Consider the following 25,645-nt stretch of genomic DNA (forward strand, 5'->3'; position numbering starts at 1 on the left):
AGTCAATGACTCCATTAGGTTTATATTTGTTCAACATACTCTGTGTTAATAATGCATGACCTGCAAAGGCCACACAGATTTCCTCACCGAGCGCTTCCTTCATCAGCGGCTCACGCTTCCTTCCAGAACAACGACGTCTGAGCGACGAGAAGTCAAGACTTGATGTTGAATTGTTGAGATGTTTGTGCTGGAAAACAAGAGAGACACACTGAGGAAGACCATCCTGATGAAAGCAGTCATTATTAACATTATAACACTGAGAATGCTTTCTTCAAGTCAAGTTCGGTTGGGTTAAAACCATCCTCCTAGTGATTAATGATCATTTAGTCTTTTAAGTCTGAAGTCAGCATTGATTTCAGATTATGTTTTGGTTGAGTCGCCTGAATTATCATGTTGTGTTCTCTTCTTTACATATTCTTAGATTAATAATAAAAATAATGTTGTTGTTGTTGTTGTTTATAGTAATATATACATTTATGTTTATTAATTTAGATTTTATCCAAAGCCACTTACAATTGGGGAATGAATATATTATAGATTTTTCAGAATTATTTTGTTGTTAATATTATAGTATTACCATACATAATGCACTTATATAGTCATAAAAATAATAATAATAATTATATATATATATATATATATATATATATATATATATATATATATATAAACAATAATAAACAAAAAAAATGTATATTCACCATCACAAACAAATAGAAATTTGTACCTGATAAAATAATGCATTACTAAAATGTTTTATTAATTATAGAAATTTGATTTACATAATTTCTTAATATCTTATTTATTTCTGTGACTTGAAATGTATACATCAAAAATTGTAATATTTAAACTTTTTTGATGTAGATTTTTTTTTAAATAATTAAATACATTAATAATTAAATTATGCAATTCTGTAATTTTTTATATGTTTTTTTTTAACTCAAATTTTGGCAATTTTATTTCAGCATCTGACATAACTCAAAAAAAGGTAATGAATTATTTAATTGCAAACTTTTATGATGTCATTATATTTTATTAATTTCCACAATTTAATAATGTTTAGATTGCTTTTAAAAGCTTTTAAGTTTATATATATATAACTCAATAAAATAAATGATCTAGTAAAAAATTAATTCCATAATGATATGGGTTTCAAGAGCTTAATTGTCCAGTAAATTTTAGGGAATTTTTACTGGTTTTATTTTTTTTATTTGCTTGCTTCTCTGTTTATGTTTTCATTTGTTTCACTCGCCAACAACAGCAGGAAAAGCTGTATAAATTATTTTTATTTTTTCAGATAAAAATCCTGACCCTGGTAACCTGCTTCTCGACAGTTGTTGAGGTAACAAAATAAAATAAGAAATATGATGGCAGTTTATAGTTATTATGCCTGTCATAATGCATTTGACAGATGCTTTCATTAAAAGTGTCTTGCATTGCATTCGCAGCGAACATCCTTCATGCTTTCTGTTTCTGTTTCTGTTCTGTGTGTGTGTGTGTGTGTATGTGTTTCATCACAAGAACTGAACAAGACCTGCAGGGATATGCAGAAGGTTTCATTATATACCATATTATACTCATTTCTGTCATTCAAGCAGGTGATTGATGGACTTCGATGGAAAGCCGAGGTGAGAACATCATGAGTTTACTGACCCCTTTATGAGCTAGTGACCCGTGCAACCCGCTGCCGTCTGACGTCTCTTATGAAATATGAATTATGATGATCTGAAGCTGAAGTTGAACCCGAAGCTCTGACTCAGCCTCTGCAAAGACAAAAACAGAGGCAGAAGCTGCAGAGATCGATAATCCACAGAACAAAAAAAGCCTGCAGAGAAAGGTCAGAGAGACAGAAAAATCATATTCCTGCTGTTTTATGATCTCCATCACATGAGGAACTCTGAGCTGAGGAAACTGTGTTTGTGTTATTGTCAGGAATAATTCAAGCCTAATAAAGCACATGATTCACCTGCGCTCAGGTGAGATGTCAGGTCAGATGCATGTGATTCACTCCAGCTCACTCAGTCACAGATGAATTACTCAAGTTCACTCGGTCACAGATGATTCACCCCAACTCACTCGGTCACAGATGATTCACTCAAGTTCACTCATTCACAGATGATTCACTCCAGTTCACTCGATCACGGATGATTCACTCCAGCTCACTCGAACATGGATGATTCACTCCAGTCCAGTTGTTCACGGATGATTCACTCCAGTTCACTCGGTCACGGATGATTCACTCCAGCTCACTCGGTCACGGATGATTCACTCCAGCTCACCCAATCACAGATGATTCACTCCAGCTCACTCGGTCATGGATGATTCACTCCAGTTCACTCGGTCACGGATGATTCACTCCAGCTCACTCGGTCACGGATGATTCACTCCAGCTCACTCGTTCACAGATGATTTACTCCAGCTCACTCTGTCACGGATGATTCACTCCAGTTCACTCGGTCACGGATGATTCACTCCAGCTCACTCGAACATGGATGATTCACTCCAGTCCAGTTGTTCACGGATGATTCACCCCAACTCACTCGGTCACAGATGATTCACTCAAGTTCACTTGTTCACAGATGATTCACTCCAGCTCACTCGGTCACGGATGATTCACTCCAGCTCACTCGGTCACGGATGATTCACTCCAGTTCACTCGTTCACAGATGATACACTCCAGCTCACTCGTTCACGGATGATTCACTCCAGCTCACTCTGTCACGGATGATTCACTCCAGCTCACTCGGTCACGGATGATTCACTCCAGCTCACTCGTTCACAGATGATTCACTCCAGCTCACTCGTTCACAGATGATTCACTCCAGCTCACTCGGCCACGGATGATTCACTCCAGCTCACTCGGTCACGGATGATTCACTCCAGCTCACTCTGTCACGGATGATTCACTCCAGCTCACTCGTTCACAGATGATTCACTCCAGCTCACTCGGTCACAGATGATTCACTCCAGCTCACCCAATCACAGATGATTCACTCCAGCTCACTCTGTCACGGATGATTCACTCCAGCTCACTCGTTCACAGATGATTCACTCCAGCTCACTCGGTCACGGATGATTCACTCCAGCTCACTCGTTCACAGATGATTCACTCCAGCTCACTCGGTCACGGATGATTCACTCCAGCTCACCCAATCACAGATGATTCACTCCAGCTCACCCGATCACAGCTGATTCACTCAAGTTCACTCGATCACGGATGATTCACTCCAGCTCACTCGATCACAGATGATTCACTCCAGCTCACCCGATCACAGCTGATTCACTCAAGTTCACTCGATCACGGATGATTCACTCCAGCTCACTCGATCACGGATGATTCACATTAATATCTTGCTCATTACATTTAGATGCTAGATAGGGTACTTGTAATGTGTGCTCCAGCAGCGGTGGATATAAACTGAAATAGATTAGATCTGTTGGTTCCAGAGCCAACATTTAATTAGTTGAAACTACCTCATTTGTTTTGAGTAATCAACGTCAAAATGTGTTTATGCTGCTGATGACCTGTTTTGCTGGTCGAACCCAATTTCATTGATAACACAAAAACATTGAGTCACACTGTTGTGTTTTTTATTTTTTCAAGCTGAATCATTTGTTTTGTAGTGTGTGTGTTATGTTTAGCTGATGTTCACACGTGTTTGTTTTAGTTGTTTGTGTGTGTATGTGCAAATTAATTCATGACACATTAGAGCCAGTAAACTTCATCATCATCATCATCATCTTCACACTCATTTCTGCACTTGAATAATAATTCGAGATCTCATTACAACACGGCTGACTCTGGCAAGTCCTGACAAGACCTTTGATTACACACACACACACACACACACACACTCTCTCACACACACACTCACACACACACACACACACACACAACACACACACACACACTCTGCAATAAGTGATTTTCCTGCTTAGTATTTATGTCTTGTTTTCTATTATAAATATCTACAAATTCTTTAATCAAGGTGCATTTATTTTGCCAATAATGCAATAAATAATCAAATAATTTTAATAATTTAAAATAAGCAAAAAATATCTGCCAATAGGGCCAGAAAAAAAATATCTTACCCTTTTAAGATAGATATTTTTACAAATTTGTGACCCTTTTTATTATTTATTTTCATAGAAAACAAGACTTGATATCTTAAATCACTTTACTTGTCAAGTAAATGCATCTTGATTGATCTTGAAAAGATTTTAGATATTATTCTAGAAAACAAGACAGAAATATGAAGTAATAAATCATGTGTTTCTGTGTAGCAGTGATTGTTGGGTGTGTGTGTGGATGGTTTGAGTGTGTGTTTCTCTCAGAGGCTGTGCTGCGAGCTGAAATCCGTCCATCTGCTGGTGTATTTCAGCAGACGGACGGAGGATTGAGTTCCTGATCGCTGCGATTACAAACGCCACAATAATACCACAGAAACCCAACCGCAGCTTCAGATGAGAAGAGTCTGGTGCTGTGTGGACACCATTAACATCTACTGTACATCAGACATTCACACACCGCTTCAATAAACACATCCATCAAATATGAGTCCATAATAACACTTCCTCCAGTGAACAAGTGCATCTGCTGGTGTCCCTCACAGATTTGTTTGGAGCTGCTTGATCTGTGCAGATTTCTCTCCTGATTCAGATCTTGTTCTGCTGATGCTGGTGTGTGTGTGTGTGTGTGTGTGTGTGATGGAGGGAATCTGTTATCTGCTCTCACAGTGTGAGGATGAGGATGACAGCTGTGATGAAGCTCAAACACATTCAGCTCTTATCGTCTCAGCACACGTCTGCAGCGCTGCACAATCACTCAACACAGACAGTTATCTCACCTCGTCTGCTGCTCTCACTTCTGCTCTTATTTACTCTTCCTCATCATCTCTCTCTCTCTCTCTCTGTTTTTATCTTCTGTATTTATAGAACTTTAATGCATGCATATAATAAAAGTGTTAGACACAAACATTTTATGCTAACATACTTTTTTTTTTGCAAACAACAGTTTAAAAATGCTTTAACATAAGACAAGAAATTGATACAAATTGGAAAGTAAATTATTAAGAAATTATATCTGATATAAATAGACTTTTATCAAGAAACAAAGAGTGAAAAAAGTCTCTCAAAGTCTTTAACGTTCAATTTAAAATGCAATATTGCCATGATTATATTTACATGCAATATTGTCTTTTATACATACAATTTCAGTTTTATTTGTATAGAGCATTTACAACAGCCACCAAGAAGAGCAAGAAATCTTAGAAACAAGAGCATTTAATCTAGGACATTGCAATAACAAACAGCAATAAAAACAGTATGTGTATAAACTGGTTTAAGTTTCAACATGACATATATTCCAAGCTAAAGAAATATTTTGCCTGAATTTTTTCGTAACATTCCCATTAGGTTCTGAAAACTGAATGTTCTTTCAACAGTCAAAATGTGCTTTTTATATTTTTAATTATATTATTATTTTTTGTTGGTTCTGCAAGCATGAAATAAACATAATTTTGCAAACATTAGTGGAACGTTACTCTTGAATGTTCTCTGATCCAAGCAGTAACATTTGAAAACATGACGAGGAGGCAACGGAGCACAGTGTAGAGATTACCGCTTCATGCCGCAAAAAATATGATTACTTTTTATATTAAAGGCTTTGAACAAACAGTCTATTACTGTTACTGCAAGCAAACACTTTTCATATATATAACATTTATCAAAACATGCACATTTAAATAAAACACTGTAACTCTCTCCCTCTCTCTCTCAGTCTGTCAGAGCGTCAGTGTGTGTGTGTGTGTGTGTGGGTCAGTGGGGAGGACGCAGCGCTCTCGTCTCACTCCTGCTGGTCTCAGCATCTCCACTCTTTCGTCTCTCTGGTGTGAGTGTGTTCGTCTGCAGATCGGCTTGTGTTCTGAAGGAACGTCTCACTCACACTGGATGTATAAACGCTGGAGGAGTAAAACCACAGACATTCACCATGTTTACCTGATGACATCTGCTGCTGGACCAGCGGGGCATGTTGTCACACTTTTCCCTCCGGTGAACAAACCTGGAAATCTGGACATCGAGATCACGGGACGCACACTGAGCTCTGTAGCGGGGCATGTTGTCACACGGTGTGGGGTAAGTTGTCACAGCGCTTTATTGACTTGGATATCTGTCTGAAGTTGTCTGTCTGATCATTTTGCTCTCCTTTCATCTTCACATATATTTAATATCTCAATATCTTTATCAACATAGTAAATATAGGTGACATTTTAAATGGCTTTCAGCTAAATGTGAATAAGAAAACAATTATAAAAATGTGTTAAATCCATAAATAATTTACAAAAATATCAAACCATTGTTTTTGACCAGCTGAAATTGTTACTGATGAATTAATATCAGATTAAAACCTATTTGTGACAACTTGCCCCAACCGGGCTCTTGCCCTGAGATTGGAGAGCTTGTGTGAAGTCCTCATGTGGATCTGTGTGTCCGCGTTCACACACTCTCACCACGCATCAGAAGTGAATCTGGATCTGTAGAAGAGTTTGTCAGACCGCGGTGGAGAGTGTTTCCTCTGGACCGTCAGGACTAATCACAGATTAGAGTCGCTCAGCCGTGATTTTAACGAGTCCTGCAGAGATCTGACCTGAGACGCTGGAAAAAAACTCACTCCATCAGCCATAGTTAAGATCCAGGTTTTTAGGAAGATAGATGAAGAAATGTGCACTTCATATTGTTCCCACCTCACTAACAATCCACACATGAGCACTCTGAATACTGAAATGTGTCAGTTTTTGTTTCAAAGTTTCAAAGAAAAAATGAAACAATGTTTCGTTTAACAAGATGCTTATAAAACACTGAAATGCTTTCATGTTTCAAATTTTACCCAAAACATATTACAAATATATATGCCAAGTTTATGTTGAAATACAAAATATGCTTAGTTTCAACCAAGATTAAAAATGTTTTCCAGGTGCAAGAAAATATACATTTTAAATGCTTTTTAAAAAGTATATTAATGCTTAATAAATATACATATGCCATATTGAGATGATATATATTAAACACTGTTGCACTGAGACAAATGAAAGCTTGAGCCGTTCCTTCTGAAGAATCACAGCGTTAAGAAACAAACAAAAAAAGCTTTGTCCCAAAACCTTGACAAAATTGAGACCTCGGGACCAAAATAAATGATAAATAATGCATGATGTGACCTCTTTAAAGCATGCTGATGAATTATGAATGATGAATAGAGCATATTTCCTAATAATCTGAATAATCAGCCCGTTTACAGGGTCACAGAGCAAAACCCTGGAGCTCAGAATGCCAGTGAGTTTTGTCGAATCATTCAGGAGAACACCTTTATCAAGCTCATTCTGAGAACATTCGTGGAAATATTAATAATCTTGTCTCCTGAAAACACATGAGGAAGATGCAAGCATCTAAAGTCTCTTAAATCAAGATCCAAGATTAAACAGAAACTCCATTTATTTTGATCAGTTTCTCAGAATGCAAGCCTGTTGTTCTGCATTCATTTCTGATGGAAGAGGGTTTGATGTTTGAACTGGTGAAGCATGAGGAAGAGCTTCAGTCAGCAGCTTCACCTGAGACTCTGCAGCGCTGGAGGAAGCCTGACCGTCACTGCAGAGCTCAGGGACATTAGACACGGCTCAGATCACTGCGTACACACACACACACACACACAGAGACACAGACACATGCACACACACACACACACAGAGACACACACAGAGACACACACACACGCACACACACACACACACAGAGACACAGACACACACACACACATACACACACACACACAGAGACACACACACACACACACACACACACACACACGCTGGAAAGTGACATGAGACAGGAAACACACAGAGGTCATCACTTTCATTACACTGCAGCTCTTAAATATGTTGTTAAATATAAAAGAATAAAAGAACAGCATTTATTCAAATTATAAATCTTTGCTATCACTTCTTAACAATTTAACACATCCTTGCTGAATAAAAGTTGTAATCTTTTGAACTGTATTGAATATTGTTAGAAAAGATTTCTTCCTTAAAGAAATGCTCTTCTTTATAAATTTTTATCCATCAAAGAATCACAGATTTCTACACAATCTGAAGCAACACAACAGTTCCCAGCACCAATAATAAATCATCATATTATTCTGATTTCTGAAGATCATGTGACACTGAAGACTGGAGGAATGATGCTGAAAATACAGCGGAGCGTCACAGAAATACATTCGGTTTTTAAGGGGTCATATGACGTTGCTAAAAATAACATTATTTGGTGTATTTGGTGTAATGCAATGTTTTTATATGGTTTAAGGTTAAAACATTTGTATTTGTGTATTCTCTTTCTTCCTTTTTTCTTTGTTTCGTTTTTATAACGTTACTGCCTAAGGCTAATGATGTGACCTGTTCAATCAGAAAAAAAGATTCACAAACTTGCTCTGAATTAAAAGAATGTAAAGTTCTATTCGAAATCAAACGATAAGTTCTTACTCGACACGTGGTTTTCTTAACCTTCTAGCATATTTAACTTCTCCGGTGATAGCAACAGTGTGACCTATTTCAGATGTGGGTCAAACTACAGCAACAGTGCTTACACACTCATATATTTAATTATTTGAGCAAAATTATATGGGACAGTTTAGTAGTTGCTGGATATTGGTAAGGGCTAAATTATATGCTTTTGGTGAAAGGAAAACACTAAAAATACACTTCTGACAGTTTCTTTTTGTGCACTTATTTTATTCTATTTGCATCTATAGATTTAAATATGTAAAGAGTGTTTCTCTTATAAAACACCAAATGTTATTTCTCTCTGTATTCTGACAGTTTGTTCATATTTCATTCACACTGAGTTATACAACATTTTACTCCCAAAACCCGGTGAACATGTTCGGTTTCTGACAGTATTTTTCTGATTTATGGAGTGATACAAACAGAAATTCAAAATCCCCTTTTGAAAAACCTTTAACTCTAATATGATAACAGTGTTCACATTTATGTGCTGGGAATGTATGCAAATGAGTGCATATTTAAATAGATAATGTGTCATTTGCATATTTAAATGTAACATTTCAGGAAGATTGTAATATATAAAAAAATCAGTTCTTGTAATGAATCATCTGGGGATCTTGGGTGATAACTAATAGTTTGTTCACCTTTCAACTAAAAACTACAAATTTTAAAGCATGTAGCAAGTTTTTTTAATTAAAGATATGTATTATTCTATTTAATATCGCAATGGACTCGGACATTGTTGTTTTTACATAATTGATATATGTTTTCCAACATAATTTATAATCAAATATAACACCCCAAAATTATTATTATTATTATTAAGTATAAATTACTTTCTGTTTCCTCATTGCTAATCTTTAATTTAACTAAGTTTTACTCAAATTCAGTGAAAGTCCATCATCAAACCATTTTTTGAAAACCATAAATTCAATTTCCACTGTATTCAGAAACTGTTTTCCCCCAAACAATATAAGTTAGTATCATCAGCGAACAAAACATTTTTTAATACTTTAGACACTTCACAAAGATCATTTATGTAGAATAAAAATAATCTGGGGCCTAGCACCGAGCCTTGCAGAACACCACAAATGACTTTCATTACAGTAAATCTGATCTGACATTATTTATTTGTACATTTTGATATCCGTCATCTTTTTATCCAAGCAAAGGCTTTCCTCTCAAACCATACCTCTCAAGTTTCATCATTAATAAGCCACAATCAATAATGCCAAAAGCTTTTTTTCAATCTAGAAACACCTCCAAAGTAAAAATTTTGAGAACTAGGAACGAATTGAATATGGTATGGTAAGAAAAAAGATGCCAGTTTCCACTTTTACATAGCACTAACTTTTCATTTAAAATTACTTGGGAATATGCCTGTTAAAGGTACAATTTGTAAGATATTTGCAGTAAAATATCCAAAAACTACTAGGCTAGTGTTTAATAGTTTGTCCAGCTGATTACTAACAATATCTCTAATGTTTTCAACTAGGCTACTTGTAAATTATGAGATATGAAAATAAAAATAAAAAAGGCGGAAGTAGCTTCGTGTCAAACTTCACTAGAAAGATGTGTGGTTTGTTCGGAGGACAATATGTCTGAGACACAACTATCTGAAAATCTGGAATCTGAGGGAGCAAAAAAATCTAAATATTGAGAAAATCATCTTTAAAGTTGTTCAGATGAAGTTCTTAGCAATGCATATTACTAATCAAACATTAAGTTTTGATATATTTACAGTAGGAGATTTACTAAATATCTTCATGAACATGATCTTTACTTAATATCCGAATGATTTTTGTCATAAAAGAGAAATGTATAATTGTGACTCATACAGTGTTGTGTATTTCTCCAAATATCCGTCTGTGACACTGATGCTGCTTCTGTGCTGCAGGGACACTGATGGACTTCAGCACTAGACCCATCAAGTCAAAACAAAAGATGATTATTCTTGTGGATTTGATCCGTCCGTTCACATCTGTGTAACTGTGTCACGTTAAACGCATCCAGAAGGCACATGCACTTGTCCTCGAGTGTTTGTTTGGTTTGTCTTCAGCGTCTGACTCAGATGATGTAGATTTATCATTCAAAAGAAATCACTCCTCCGTTTCCCTGGAAACAAAAAGCCAGAGGCATCAGTGATGAGCATCAGTGTGTTCTGTTCCATCAGCCGCTCTGCAGAACTCTACCTTTCATGTTTCATGTTGTGAGGAACTTTAATTCACTTGCAGAATTAATAGACATAATGTAATAATTACACCAACTGAATCTCCTGCTTTGACAGTCAGTCAAAATCATCCGTGAATTCTGACAAAATGATTTTTTTTTCAAGTATCAAATAAATGCCAAATATTTCCTGATTTCACAGTTCATGTTTATTAGCGACCGATTCTCTTTTAGAGGCTGTGAAATGGACTAATATGTGCAGATGATTTATGTTGTGTGTTTCTGGTGAAGGTGTGTTGTGCAGATGAAATGTTGAATAATCTCAGCTCTGCCCTCCAGAGGCACTGATGATCACTGAACAATCAACCCTGACTTTACTATGACTTTATTTCTAATGTTATAATGATATAATGACTGCAAATGAGAAGACAATAAGTGTAATAGTTTTTACATTCGCTCTTGCCATTTAAAATATAGCGATCTAATTACTTTTTAGATGATTATGATGATATTCTGATGAACTAAATCAATGAACCTTCACAAGCAAATCTTACTCATTTATTTTTAAGAACTCTAGGTTAAGAAACTTTTAAGTGTGCATTAAGGTTTCTGACAGACAGTCTCATTAGATGTTGTATCTAAAAAAAAATACTTTCTAAAATTAAACCAGTGCTATTTTAGTATATAGTATTACAGGTTTTATTAATGTTTTGATTTTTATTCAGTTTTCATTTAATGTCATTCTTTAACATTTCATTATTAGTCATTTTGTTGAACTCTTTTAACATATTAGTTTCTTTTAAATGTGACTAGTTTGGTTTATTTTATTTTTATTTCATTATTTAAGTAAATTAGTAATTAAAATTATTTCAGTTAGTTAAAAGGCAACATTTATTATCAGCTTTATTTCTATCAACAACAGTTTTAGTTTTAGTGAAACTATTCTTATTTTAGGTTTAGTTTATTTCAAGTTAAGCTTTTCTGTGCTTCAACTTAAATTGATTTTAATTATTTTGCGAAGGCAGCATTTATAATTTTAATTAATTTAATTTCATGTATTTATTTATTTAGTTTTTCATGTAACATTTATCTCTCCATTAAAAATGTTTTAAATTCTTATTTTAAATTAACAATAATAACCATGGATTAAAGATTCAGAGTATTTATTGATTTGATTCATTAAATCTTTTTTTCAGAACGCTTAAGTATTTATATTACAATGATATTAGTGATGCCTTCCTAAAATACGTTAAATAAGTTAAACATATTGTTATTTCTGCGTTATATCCAGACTATTTAGGTTTATTTTATTTATTCATTCATTTTTAGTGTTTATTTCTTTTCTGTTAAGAAATTTTAAGCACTTCAAACAAACAAACCAAAAATATTAATGTTGCCTTACTAACTGAAATAAGCTTACGGTTTTCATCTAATATTCTTTAAGTGTTGTAATAGTTTTAGTCTCTGATTGTGCTCCCTGGAGACCCAGACTCTGACGTGTGGTTGTGTTTCTGCAGGAGATGCGAGTGAATCACGATGGACGGAGAGAAGAACGTCACTCTCAGCGCAAACGTCTCCGGCGTGCACAGCCTGTGGGAGGCGGTCACCATAGCAACCGTCTCCGCCGTGGTCAGCCTCATCACCATCGTGGGGAACGTTCTGGTGATGCTGTCCTTCAAGGTGAACAGCCAGCTGAAGACGGTCAACAACTACTACCTGCTGAGCCTGGCCTGCGCTGACCTCATCATCGGCGTCTTCTCCATGAACCTCTACACGTCGTACATCCTCATGGGCCGCTGGGCTCTGGGAAGTGTGGCCTGCGATCTGTGGCTGGCTCTGGATTACGTGGCCAGTAACGCGTCTGTGATGAACCTGCTGGTCATTAGTTTCGACCGCTACTTCTCCATCACACGTCCACTGACGTATCGTGCCAAACGGACCCCGAAGCGAGCGGGAATCATGATTGGATTGGCTTGGCTCGTGTCTTTCGTCCTCTGGGCTCCGCCCATCCTCTGCTGGCAGTATTTCGTCGGAAAGCGAACGGTTCCTGAAGGACAGTGTCAAATTCAGTTCTTCTCTGAACCTGTGATCACGTTTGGCACGGCGATAGCCGCCTTTTATGTTCCCGTATCCGTCATGACCATCCTCTACTGTCGGATCTATAAGGAGACCGAGCGACGCACCAAAGACCTGGCCGAGCTGCAAGGAGTCAACTCTTTGAACGATCCAGATGCACCGAATCAAAAGACTCGTTCGTGTCTCACTTTAAAAGACGAGCGGCTGACCAACTTCAGCTACGCTTCATCCGAAGAAGAAGAGCGTTCGGCTTCTCCCTGTGTCTTCAAAGAGACGAGAAACAAAAAGTGCATTTCTTATAAATTCAAAGACGTTCGTTCTACGAAGAGCGCTAATGGAGAGGAACAGCCCTCTTCGTTGTCGTCGGCCGAGTCTGTGAACGCACCGTCTTCCTCCAAACCTGTGGAAGGCACGCTGAAGAGCCAGATCACCAAGAGGAAGAGGATGGTTCTGATCAAGGAGAAGAAGGCGGCGCAGACTCTCAGTGCCATCCTGCTGGCCTTCATCCTCACCTGGACGCCCTACAACATCATGGTGCTGGTGTCCACCTTCTGCTCCGACTGCGTGCCGCTCTCGCTCTGGCATCTGGGATACTGGCTGTGTTACGTCAACAGCACCGTCAACCCCATGTGCTACGCTCTGTGCAACAAGACCTTCCAGAAGACCTTCCGCATGCTGCTGCTGTGCCACTGGAGGAAGAAGAGGAGCGAGGAGAAGCTGTACTGGAGCGGAGCGAAGCCTGCGGCCGGAAACACTCTCAGCTGAGAGAGAAACTCTCCTCCACTGCACAGACTCACTTCCTTGAAGCGATGCACTACCATTCAGCTTTACCTGTTTCTGCTCACCAACGCTGCATTTATTTGATCAAATATTTTGACAAATGATTATAATTTAAATCATCTGTGTTCTGTGTGAATCTGTGTTAAAGTGTAATGTATTTCTGTATTTTCAGCATCATTCCTCCAGTCTTCAGTGTCACATGATCTTCAGAAATCAGAATAATATGATGATTTACTGCTCAAGAAACATTTCTGATTATTAGCCGTGATACATTGCTATTCAAAGGATTTAATTTTTTAAGTGATTTGTACTTTTATTAATCAAGGATGCATTAAACTGATCAAAAGTAACAGCAAATACATTAATACACATAAAAGCTGTTCTTTTAAACTTTCTGTTCATCTGTGAATCCTGAAAAATAAACTGCATCACAGTTTCCACAGAAATATTGTGTAGCACAACTGTGTTCAACATTGATAATAATCAGAAATGTTTCTTGAGCAGTAAATCATCATATTTTCATGATTTCTGAAGATCATGTGACACTGAAGACTGGAGGAATGATGCTGGAAATACAGCGGAGCATCACAGAAATACATTACACTTTAACACAGATTCACACAGAACACAGATGATTTACATTAGAATAATATTTCAGATATTTTGACAACTAAATTTATCCTTAGTGAGCAGAAGATACTTTTTTTCTATAAACATTAAACATTTGTATCATTCCTAACAATAAAAATTGTCCAAAAATGACAAAAAGCTCCATAAACATGTCTCAAAAGTATCAAGAAAATGGCTCCTTTAATCAAATCTTTGCTTTATTTGAGGAAGGAATAATTCAACCAGCTTTGTATTATTACAGCAATGTATTCCAGCAGCCAGATCACATTTATTAGTCAGCAAAAGTCTGTCAGATGATGAGTCATTATGTCATTTGTCTGATTTTTGACAGCTCCATCTCATGTAGCACTTTTTTTTCCTTAATCTTTTTTTTTGTTATTGTTGCATTTTTACAGCCAATTTTTCTAGCAGTGAATTTTGTGTGATTATCTCTTTAACTCTGTCATAACTAATACTAAGATAATTTCAGTCAATGTAAGTTCATCATTGGATTCTGCAATGTTTTTACATCATCTATCCTTTATGGAAATAAAAACCCACATGTCAATATCATAAGAATATAATAAGGACCATGTTCCATGAGTGCAGAACAAACACCCATCAGAGATGATTTTACTCATGTGTGTCAGTGTTAAAGGGCTAATGTTGTATTTCAAAGGCTTGATGTCAATTGTACCACTTCAGATGCCTTATAGTGCCATTATGAGAACAGAGAGAGCTTTACTGATGGAAGGAAACTCAGAAACGACTCTGAAGATGCAGTGATTCTGGATATTTGTTGTGTTGATGATGTCAAACAAACAGTTTAATGATCACGTGTGATTTGTATCTATAGGTGCTCAGAAGATTCTTTCAATGTGCTGGAAACAAGGTGATCAAAGATGCCAGAACTTTCTATTTCTGCTTTATTGCTCTTTTGTTCCCTGTAACCCGTGATCGTTTGTGACTTTATATCAGTTTCACAAAACATTTCGGACACTTCGCTACAAATTAGTCTGACATTTGATGTTTATTGAATAAAATAAAATATTTGATCCAGATTTATCCTTTGATCCTTTTATATGTAATAATTTATCACTACACAGTAGTTTTCCAGTACAATATATATAGTTGTTAATTATGTAAGAAAACTTTGCAAATGTTCTAAGTCCTTAAGATTTTATATTTTTACATTTTAAGGAATACAACCATTTAAAAAAGTTTCATGTTTGGTTATTTGAATATGTATGGAGCACCATTAGTGTCAGAAATACTTTCTGTAAAACTAAGTTAAATTAATGTCAAAAAACATTTTTTGTTGATAAACATGAATATGCACAACATTTATGAACCACTGAAGCATGACAAATTAATCACATTGTCATGTAGTTTCATTTAAAATCTTTTCAAAGCAATATTGATGTTGTTAGAAATGAATTCATGAATTTGAGCAATCATAACTTATAAATTAAAATTAATTAAATTCCATTAATTCCAATTAATACTGATAATTTACAGATTATATTCTCTAATAAATTTCATACAATGATGCATGTAAATAAAATTTCTCATAAATATTTGATTCATGATTATATTGATTGACTCGACTGATTCATGACTCTATTGAGTGAATCTACTGATTCATGACTCTATTGAGTGAATCTACTGATTCATAACTCTATTGAGTGAATCTACTGATTCATAACTCTATTGAGTGAATCTACTGATTCATAACTCTATTGAGTGAATCTACTGATTCATGACTCTATTGAGTGAATCTACTGATTCATGACTCTATTGAGTGAATCTACTGATTCATAACTCTATTGAGTGAATCTACTGATATATAACTCTATTGAGTGAATCTACTGATTCATAACTCTATTGAGTGAATCTACTGATTCATAACTCTATTGAGTGAATCTACTGATTCATAACTCTATTGAGTGAATCTACTGATTCATGACTATATTGATTGATCCGACGGATTCATGACTCTATTGAGTGAATCTACTGATTCATAACTCTATTGAGTGAATCTACTGATTCATAACTCTATTGAGTGAATCTACTGATTCATAACTCTATTGAGTGAATCTACTGATTCATGACTCTATTGAGTGAATCTACTGATTCATAACTCTATTGAGTGAATCTACTGATTCATAACTCTATTGAGTGAATCTACTGATTCATAACTCTATTGAGTGAATCTACTGATTCATAACTCTATTGAGTGAATCTACTGATTCATAACTCTATTGAGTGAATCTACTGATTCATGACTATATTGATTGATCCGACGGATTCATGACTCTATTGAGTGACTCGACTGACTCTACTGACTCTATTGAGTGACTACCAGTGTTGTGCCCATGCGCGTAATTTGCAGGGGGGTTACGGGGGTCATGACCCCCCAAAAAATCTGATCTAACTAATATAACCCCCCAATATCATCACATCATTCAGATTAAAACAAATATGAAATATTCCGAATGAATACTTTTGTTCGTTTAATTTGATTTGCCAGCAAGAAAGATATCATATTTTAAATAATCTGTAATGTACCCCCCGCCCCCCGCACCGACTACTTGGTATTACCCAACCGGCTTTCTCTACCAAGTTTGTTCACTATTATGCACAGTCGATGGGATGAGTGGTTGGAGTAAGCTGACGAAAAGATGAAAAGGACACTGAAAGGCAGCCAGACAAAGATTTTTCACTGATTTTTCACTGACACCAGCAAAAAAAAAAAAAGAAAAGAAAAATCCTGACCAAACGAAGGTACCCCTTTTGCTAAATTAGCTGTTAAATTAGCTGAGCGTTTCTCAAAGTGTGGGGAATAGAGACATGACAAACAGGTTTTGTGCCTATCTTTTTAATTCCTTTATTTATTGACCATACACTCAAAACAAAACAAAGACACGTTTAAATGTAAGCCTTACTTAACCATTTCATACATAAGTTTAAACGTTTTTCAAGGCGACCGTTATTGATCGTAGTATCGCTTTATGGTTCCCATGGAGACGCGTCATTCATTGCTTGTCACACCGCAGCCACATTAGCGCTGAATGAATCATGATCTTCTATTTCCTTTTTTATTCAAAATTTCACAAATTTGTTAGCTATAGCAGGATGTATCTGATATTCCGATTGTCGAATATGTGCAAGTGGATGTATTTTGTTGTTCAAACACCTTCATGACGATCGCGTTAGTTGAGCTGTATGCACAACGGTAACGTTATCTATCTTATTAAAATACATAAAATACATTATTAGGAATTTACCACCGCTGGTTCAATATGAGATTATTATTATTATATATTATTTTTATTTATGTTCTTTTTGCATGGAGTTTGCAAAGTGACAAAATGAATCAAAGCACAACTTAGGTTAACGTCAGTCCACACTTGTATTTTCTCAGTTTCTGAATTTGATGTTATCAGAGGCTAAATGCAAACACAATTATTATTATTTTAATCTACTTTTGAGTCTTATTTCATGCAAAGTGATAATGTAATTGCAATTTCATTTTCTCTATTTGAACGTTTTTAATGCTGTTATTTGATGTTAAGTTTTTAAAATGTGATGTTAATAAAAGTAATTTTAACAGTTAAACTTAAAGCTTTATCAACATTTTGTTGGTGTGATTGGGGACAGGTGGTGCTTGGAACCCTTTCCTACCTCCGAAGTGGGGAATGGCATGATGATTTGTTTTGTTGACCGGAGTTGGCTGGCTAGATGTTCATTTACTGTGAAGTAAAGCCAGAGGGTGCCAGGGACTGTGTAGGGCCAATGTCACTGAATTGTAACTTAAGTTGCTGTTTGCTCCAATACAGTCACCTGTTTTTTTTTTTTTTTTTTTTTTGGGGGGGGGGGGGGGGTTGCATAATTAAATTATGCAAATTAGCATGTTACCTTTTACAGAAGAAAATTATTCAATAAATTAATAAATATGCCGCGAGTTTAACCCCCCCCAATGGTAGACCCAAAATTACGCCCTTGGTTGTGCCTGAACGCGTTCATTGAAGGATAGTTCATGAACTCGTTCATATTTTAGGCGAATGCGAACTGAATGTGCTGTATTACTGCCTGATGAACGTTACTGTCAACTCGTTCATTCTGGTGTCTGTGAACGGCACGCTCTCTAAGGTCAACTTCGTTCAATAGGGTGTCAGATTTCTATAGAGCCTTCCAGGAGAAAACCCGGCTAAAACACACCGTAAACGGGTCTTAATATGTAGCGGAAAAACACCCAATCTGGCAACACCAGCCACCAGTGTCGCACCGCCGCCCGCCGCATGCGTGACGCGTCATCAAAAAAAAAAAAAAAGGCATGGAGGCGACAGCAGCATGTAGCAAGAAGGCGTATGACCATTTAAAATAATTTTATTATGTTTATGACAAGGTCGGTGAGAATGGGAGACAAAGCATTAAAGCAACAAGGGGGAAGTGCTGTCCCCTCAATGCTAATGTAAACCCTGGTTGGATAAGGATTCAAAATTGGATATGAAGATGAAATCTGACGCATAGCTTCATTATTAAAACTGATTAAATAATTGCTGTCTGTGATTCTATATGGGCTGTTGCAATAATTTTGAAAAATAATAGTTCGAAGCAACATATGGAAAAAAAGAACTATGACCTAGTTCATTTTTGGAACTGTGAACTTAGTTCAAAATTTTGTAGTTTGACCTATGAACTGAACTAGTTCATTTTAAAATTTGTGAATTGAACTTTGAACTAGTTCATGTAGAAAGTGAACTTTCCCAGCACTGGTGTCTACAGATTCGTGACTCTATTGAGTGGCTCTACTGAAGTGACTCTACTGACTCTTGATTGACTCTACTGTTTTTATGACTCTACTGAGGGACAATACAGATTCATAACTCTATTGATTGACTCTACTGATTCATGATTCTATTAATTAATTCCTTTTATTCCCTCAAACACAAAACTTCTCTGATGGGACAGATGTCACAGTGGGTTAGTGGAACGAAATCTGAACTTTGTGTTTACTCTGTGATGGGTCAATTCAGGCAATGTGTGTGTGTGTCACTCTTCTAGGAGAATATCAATCACACACATGCTATGTTCAGTTTCAGTCTCCATTCATAAATGTATGTTCAATATAATTACAGTCTCATTATATTGTTCTTTGTTTTTGTAATTTCTATAAGTATTGTTATTTTATTACATCACTTATGTTTTTGTCAAGGCAAAATAAACAAATAAAATAAATAATGAAAACTATATAGACATATAAAAAAAAAACAGAACATAAAAAATGACAAAAATACACAACAATAATTGTTAAGATTGTGTGTGTGTGTGTGTGTGTGTGTGTGTGAGAGAGAGAGAGAGAGAGAGAGAGAGAGAGAGAGTGTGTGTGTGTGTAATCAGGATTACAGCTGGACTGATGATGAGTTCATGAAGCAGATCCAGTCCATCACTGCTTACATCCCATATATGACCCGTCCTGGACACCATGACCTGGCTTAGTAAGTGAATATAACCTGCTGATAACCTAAACCTGATCTGAACTTAATGTCTTCGGGTAGGTGGGTCCTCAGGAGATTTTAACCAGGTTACAGAGTGCAGAAATCAGAGGTCTCCAGTATGAAAACGCAGCTGCTGCCGTCTGGAACAAAAGAATGTGTTCCACAGTGGAGATTCAGAACATTTTAGAGAAACTTTTCTTGACGTGAGTCATTTTAATCGTACATCTGGATTTGCTCAAGAACCGCTGACATCTAAACAACATCATCAGATCCAAAAGACACAGAGAAATGGGAAAGAGCTCAGCAGCTCACTTAACCAGACAGATCTACACCAAAACCAAAAGAAAGATAAAATTATTATATTTAGCATGGACAAAACAAGTCTAATTTAGGATTTTGGTTGCTTTGGGACATTATAATGTAGAACGCGCTTCCCCCAGTTGTGTTTAAGCGTCATTATGCATTCAGAATCTCTAGATTGTTTTCACATACAAGTCTGATAGGACCTGGATAATTGTTATTTTATAATACATTTTAAATTTATTTTTCAAATAAAACCATATTGTATCTGATAAGCAAATATAGATTATAGAACATATAATTATCAGTATTAACCCCAGTGGCATGAATAGAATTTAATTAAATTTATTTGAATTTATAACTTTATAGCTTAAAAACAGTCAAAATTTATGGAATTTACACATATATTTCGAACATAATAAAATAAAAAAACATATTACTCTGAAAAGCTTTCAAACTAAATTAATTCATTTTACTTACGTAATTAAATAAAATTATAATTTTTTTCATGCTGTAATGGTTAAACCATAGATATGCATATTCATGTTTATCAACAAAATTCAGTCCAAAAGTGTGATACATGGAGAAAAAGTGAAATATACTTTACAGTTTAGTTTTTTTTTTTTACTTCATAGATCATTTTACAAAACGTAATTTTGACACTAATGGTACTCCAGATACTCGGGTCAAAAATGACCCAAACACAAATATGTTTTATATCTCTTTAAAAAATTATTGGAAAATATCTGGGGGTATTTTTAGGGTCATAAAGCATTTGAAAATTTTCGTTCCATTGCTAAAAACTATGCTTTTTTTTTTTTTTTTTTTTTTTTTTTTTTAGAAATGTTTATATATCTCTTCCAGGTCAAAATGGAGCTAAATGCATTATGAGGGTTAAATATGTAAATCTTAAAAAAATAAAAATAGAAAAAATGAATTGCCCTAAAATAGATTCATTTTCTTTAATAAAAAAATAATTAATAGCTGTTTTCTTTTAATTTTGGGGTTGTTTCCCTGAGATTCTCTCAAAAGCACATGGGCAGTGTTGTATTGTAACAGGACAGTATTTAAAAAGAAACCGTGAGTGTTTTGGTATCTGTGGGAACAGATGGATCGATGCAGCTAATGTTCCTCAGCTCTCACTGCAGACAGAAGAGAACATCCAGTCAAAGATTGGTTTGATTCTGGGACATCAAATCAAAGCCACATATATATTTGATTCTGCGGAACAAGAGCTGAACGACTGACATGATGAGGATGTGACATGTGTAGTGAGATGTTAACAGATGTTTAGTGCCATCAGTCTGATGTTTGTAGATTAACCATCAACAGATGACAGTCTACTGAACATCTGGATGAGATGAGACCATTTTAACCTCAAAGGAATCTGCAGAAAAGTTTTATATTTAAATAAATTTATATATATTCAAATATCCCAGGGAACACATATTAGGAGAAAATTGTTATCCTGAATGCAATGTAAGTCGTTTTGAATAAAAGCGTCTGCAAAATGCATAAATTTAATTATATATATATATATATATATATATATATATATATATATATATATATATATATATATATATATATATATATATATATATATACTGTTAATTCTGTTCATTAGATGTTTCAATCTGGCTCTCCACCCTTTTTAGAGTCTCAGGTGATATTTTTACAGAAACTGATTCTTTGAAATCCATGGCTTTAGTTTTATTAGATCTGAGTGCTGCCTTTGTTTTGGTTGACCATAATGTCCTGTTGACTCACCTGAAGATATGAACCTGAAGGGCCTTTGTTTTTTTACAGTGGTTCTGTTCTTATCTCACCAACAAATGTTTTGGTGTTCGAATTGGTCATCAGAGCTCCTCTAGTATAGCTCTTAATTGTGGAGATCCACAAGGATCAACCCTTGGCCCGGTTTTGTTCACCCTGTATATGATACCTCTGTCTTTCATTTTTAGCAAATATAAAGTATCCTTTCATCTATATGCTGATGAAACTCAGATCTATTTTCCTTTAAGCATAATAAAAAAATGGCTTACAACCATTGTTGGTCTGTTTAAAAGAACATAAAGCTTGGCTCAAGTCATTTTCTAAATTTCCAAGAAAATAAAACTGAAATAATTCAGAAATAACGTTAACTGTGGCTCTCTAGTCCCATATGTAACACAATTTGCTAGAAATCTGGGTGTTCTGTTTGATCATAACTTAAACTTTGAATAACAGATCTGTGGTGTTGAAAAATCATGCTTTTTCATCTCTGTCAACTCATTGTATTGTTTTCATGTTTTTTAGTGAACTTGTTAGCAGTTTGAGCGCTGACCACTGGAGGGAAGCACAAACCTCTAAATCGACTCAGAAATATTTATGTTAAACATGATTGATTACGGATTTAAAGTTGTTGATTTTTTTTTAGGTCAGGCCCTTTACTGGTATTTGTGTGTTTTAAAGTATTTCACGCTTAAACGTCTGGCCTGTTGTTTTCCTAGCTTTGACCTCATGACACCTGTGAGTTCTCAGCACATCCATAGCAGCACAACGGAAACTTAAAAAAAAAAGAAGATCCTGACCCCCACGTCCTCTTGACCTTTGACCCTACCTTCTAAGTTCACTGACAGTGACCCCACACCCGTGTCTCATATTCATAAGCCGAATGAATCTGTGAAGCACGAGAGCATTGAGTGTTTTTCTGTTTCTCCCTGGAGTCATCGTTTGAAGGCCTGAATGTGTTCACGGTGTAATTCACTGATGGCTGCTGTCTGTATTTGTTTTTCCAGTAACTTCTGGGAAGCTTGTTTTCACAACAGGATTTAAAAAATAAATAAATAATTATCTCAGTTTGGACTGTTTTACCACAATTGTGAGAAGAAAAAAAAACATAGAATTGCGGTATATAATCTCAGAATTACCTTATATCTCACAATTCTGACTTTATATCTTGCAATTCTGATGTTATTTTTCGCAATTCTAATGTTATTTTTCGCAATTTTGATGTTATATCTCACAATTCTGGCTTTATATTTCGCAATTCTGACGTTATTTTTTGCAATTCTGATGTTATTTTTCGCAAATATGACGTTATATTTTGCAATTCTGATTTTATATTTTGCAATTCAGACTTTGTATTTCGCAATACTGACTTTATATTTCGCAAATATGAGTTTATATTTCGCAATACTGAGTTTATATTTTGCAATTATGAGTTTATATTTCGCAATTATGAGTTTATTTTTCGCAATTATGAGTTTATATTTCGCAATTATGAGTTTATATTTCGCAAATATGAGTTTATATTTCGCAATACTGAGTTTATATTTCCCAATTATGAGTTTATTTTTCGCAATTATGAGTTTATATTTCGCAATACTGAGTTTATATTTCGCAAATATGAGTTTATATTTCGCAATACTGAGTTTATATTTCGCAATTATGAGTTTATTTTTCGCAATTCAGAATTTGTATTTCGCAATACTGACTTTATATTTCGCAAATATGAGTTTATATTTCGCAATACTGAGTTTATATTTCGCAATTATGAGTTTATTTTTCGCAATACTGAGTTTTTATTTCGCAATACTGAGTTTATATTTCGCAATTATGAGTTTATTTTTCACAATTATGAGTTTATATTTCGCAATTCTGAGTTTATATTTCGCAATTCTGAGTTTATATTTCGCAATTCTGAGTTTATATTTCGCAATTCAGACTTTATATTTCGCAATTCAGACTTTATATTTCGCAATTCAGACTTTGTTTTTCGCAATACTGACTTTATATTTCGCAATTATGAGTTTATATTTCGCAATACTGAGTTTATATTTCGCAATTATGAGTTTATTTTTCGCAATAATGAGTTTATATTTCGCAATTATGAGTTTATTTTTCGCAATTATGACTTTATATTTCGCAATACTGAGTTTATATTTCGCAATTCTGAGTTTATATTTCGCAATTCAGACTTTATATTTCACAATACTGACTTTATATTTCACAATACTGATGTTATTTTTCGCAAATCTGACATTATATCTCACAATTCTAATGTTATTTTTCTTACTTTAGCAGAGTTCATAACAGAAAATTCAGACGTTTTTCCCAGAACTGCCTGATAAAATGTCTTAATTTTGAAATAAACAAATCACAGTTATCTTATTATTTATTTTATCCCGTGGCAGATACAAGCTTTGATATCTTTCAGACTAATGGAAAGAAAATATGTGTTTATTTTATTGTGCTTTATCTATTTATAAGGACTGTAAGTTTTTTTTTCTTCTCAGAATTCTCCACTTACACTTTAATGAAAGGAAACTAGAAAGATTCTTCCTCTTTTATCCTGTAGTTCGTCTCATGAGCTCATTTATAATGTCTGGATATAGTGTATAAGAAAGGTCATACGGTACAGATTACAATCAGTTAAATGTGTTGTTACGGTTCTCTGGGAAAACTCAGAATCATCTCTGAGCTGGAACGGCATCATAATTGAGCGAGCGATATATCTGTGCTCGTGGGAGAAAGATGGAAAAACTACTGAGGTTCTGCTTTGTTGGATGATTGTTTTTCCCAGTCTGAAGAAACATTCATGTTTGCACAATCAGTTTTTGAAAACTGAAGCATGTTTATAACTGTGTGTAGCTGGAACTTCGGGCCTGTTCATATCCTCTCTTTTCCACTGAAGTCTATTTCATAAACCTAAACATTAGGTTAACAAACCTTACTTAAAGCCTTTATATATAATGCATTATAAAATATATTAATAAGTTAATTATATCTTGTAATACATCCTCTGAATATTTTTAACCACAGTTATTATGCGCATTATACTACTTAGTCGTTCAGTCACACCTTTGGAAAGTATAATGCGTTAAAACATTAAAACAAACCTTCATGTTATAATGCATTTACAAATATGTATGAAAAGATAAAATGCATTACAATGTACATTATGAATACTTTTATAATGCATTATTCTGTAAAGGTTTTAAGTATTATCTAAACTACTTGCTAATTTAAAATGCGGTTATACTTAAAGTCTTTTAGCTCGAGTGAAACACATTTTATAAAACTGTTGCAAAAGACACATGATGAATTAAAAATGAAAAAAAAAATTTAATCATCAGATTTTTAAAATGAATAACATTAACACTCGACAAAATTACTAAAATCTTTAACTAAAACTAAAATGGAAACAGAACATTTTAAAATTAAATCCTATAAATAAAAAACTATTAAATTATTCTAATATTTTAGTTATAAAAACAACACAGTTATGGTTTGCATTTACAAAATCAGTGAAGTGCAATGCAAAAATGCATTCTGTGAATGACCCCTAAATAACCTTCATTATAACAAAATGCATTGCAACAAAAATCATTCATCAATCGAGCAAGAAAACCATTTATTTATTGGAATGTAAAAATATAGACAAAAATAGTAAAGTTTTTATCTTAGCAACTTTTAAAAAGCACAACTGATTTTAGTGATGAGGGAGCTGGTTGGGCTGATTTAAAATTAAAGTGTTTTCTGCTGTGACGGACATCCGCTGCACATTAACTCTACGTGTGTTACGCAACACAAACATAGCTGTGGTTAACGCAGATCAGCAGGAGAAACGTTCACAGAAGAGGACTGATTCACATTATAGAATTTATTTAATAAAAC

The 25,645-nt window shown here is 34.9% G+C and overlaps 1 protein-coding gene across 1 annotated transcript; it reads left to right on the top strand.

Annotated features, from left to right (window-relative positions):
* Positions 1-5,827: 5,827 nt before the first annotated feature.
* Positions 5,828-15,244, top strand: LOC127976785 (muscarinic acetylcholine receptor M5-like). The gene is made up of 2 exons (XM_052581450.1): positions 5,828-6,135; positions 12,236-15,244. The coding sequence occupies exon 2, from the start codon at positions 12,255-12,257 to the stop codon at positions 13,557-13,559; it is 1,305 nt and encodes a 434-aa protein (XP_052437410.1). The 5' UTR covers positions 5,828-6,135; positions 12,236-12,254; the 3' UTR covers positions 13,560-15,244.
* Positions 15,245-25,645: the final 10,401 nt, after the last annotated feature.

The sequence above is a fragment of the Carassius gibelio genome, chromosome B17, assembly GCF_023724105.1.
Source record: "Carassius gibelio isolate Cgi1373 ecotype wild population from Czech Republic chromosome B17, carGib1.2-hapl.c, whole genome shotgun sequence".
NCBI classification, from domain to species: domain Eukaryota; kingdom Metazoa; phylum Chordata; class Actinopteri; order Cypriniformes; family Cyprinidae; genus Carassius; species Carassius gibelio.

Bases quoted from the DNA above. Each gene is read 5' to 3' on its own strand.
- LOC127976785 (XM_052581450.1), top strand. From the start codon at position 12,255: ATGGACGGAGAGAAGAACGTCACTCTCAGCGCAAACGTCTCCGGCGTG.